Consider the following 1,253-nt stretch of genomic DNA (forward strand, 5'->3'; position numbering starts at 1 on the left):
CACAGGGTTTCCTGGCCCAGTGGTTTTGTTCGTGGTTTTTGCCCTCTGGGAAATTTCAGCTGTACCAAAAATAATAGAAAATTGCAACACAAACAATAAAACCCCACACGCATGAGATGTTCACCATGTGTGCATGGGCACACGCAGACATACACACTCACACTCGATTTTGTCTCTCTCCAGGGATCTGCATATGCAGCACTGGCACCCCTGAAGGGCTGGCCCAAGATAATTCCAGATCTTGGGGCCTCCATAATGGGTCAAAAACAACAACAGTGAGAGAGAGAGAGAGACAACAGAATAATATGATATTTCCATTCAAAGAGTAGAAAATAAAAAGGTAACCACCCAACACCTATGCATATGTACACACACACACACACACACACACACACACACACGCACACGCACGCGCACGCACACGCACACGCACACACACACACACACACACACACACATCACAGCATTGCTCAAAGGCTCCAATCTGCCCAGAGAGCGCAGGCAGGGGAGGATAGGGTGGCCTTTTGTTTAACTGGGTATAAGGCAGCTGGAAGGTAAGACTGGGTTTTCTGAGCATCCACTGAAAGGTCCTTTCGTTGATGCTGATCTTGCCTCTCAGCATGTTCTCTCCCCTTCCCACCTCTAAAGCATTGTCCAAAGGTTTGGCCACAAAGAGAAAACCTCCTTCACAGTCTGTTTTCTCTTTCACTCCTGGTGTGTCACTGGTGGGCTGGGAAGGAGCTTAGAACAGGAAGGGCAGAGAAGTGATTCTGAAGATGGCCTCAAAGACGTGGTTACATTCTATGGACTCAAGGGACTGAGTTTCCCCGTGATATGATGGCTGGGTGGTGGTGTCCTCTCCCGTTGGCCCAGAGCGCGGTGCTCCCTTCTCTGTATGTGTGTCTCTTCAGACCACTGCCTCTGTCCCTTCCAGCTCACCACCACATCCTCATGAGCGACAGGGATCAAGATGGTACCATGAGTGGTGGCTTTCACTCCGTCTTGAAGAAATCATGAAGCCAAAGTCAAGAACTGATGAGAGAGCCACAGGATGGGGACACTTTTCCCATCTTGGACACGAGGCAACACAAAGTCTGGTGAGATGCAGGTGCCTGAGCCAACTCAACTCTACCTTGGCACTGGCATCATCTTGATTGAGTTTCATTTTATATATGTATATTATATATATATTTATATATATATAAGTATGGGTTTGTTTGTTTGTTTGTTTTTAGCACACTGTCCCATTCTCT

At 47.5% G+C, this 1,253-nt stretch overlaps 1 protein-coding gene across 1 annotated transcript in view; it reads right to left on the bottom strand.

The window, feature by feature from the left end:
- Window positions 1-1,220: 1,220 nt before the first annotated feature.
- The window catches only part of Tmem178b (transmembrane protein 178B), a 377,728-nt gene continuing 377,695 nt past the window's right edge, over window positions 1,221-1,253 (bottom strand). The window contains exon 4 of the mRNA XM_051151669.1: window positions 1,221-1,253. This exon is cut by the window's right edge and continues 229 nt beyond it. Within this exon, the coding sequence (XP_051007626.1) occupies window positions 1,232-1,253 (22 nt within the window). The 3' untranslated portion in view covers window positions 1,221-1,231.

Source organism: Acomys russatus, chromosome 10, assembly GCF_903995435.1.
Source record: "Acomys russatus chromosome 10, mAcoRus1.1, whole genome shotgun sequence".
NCBI lineage: Eukaryota > Metazoa > Chordata > Mammalia > Rodentia > Muridae > Acomys > Acomys russatus.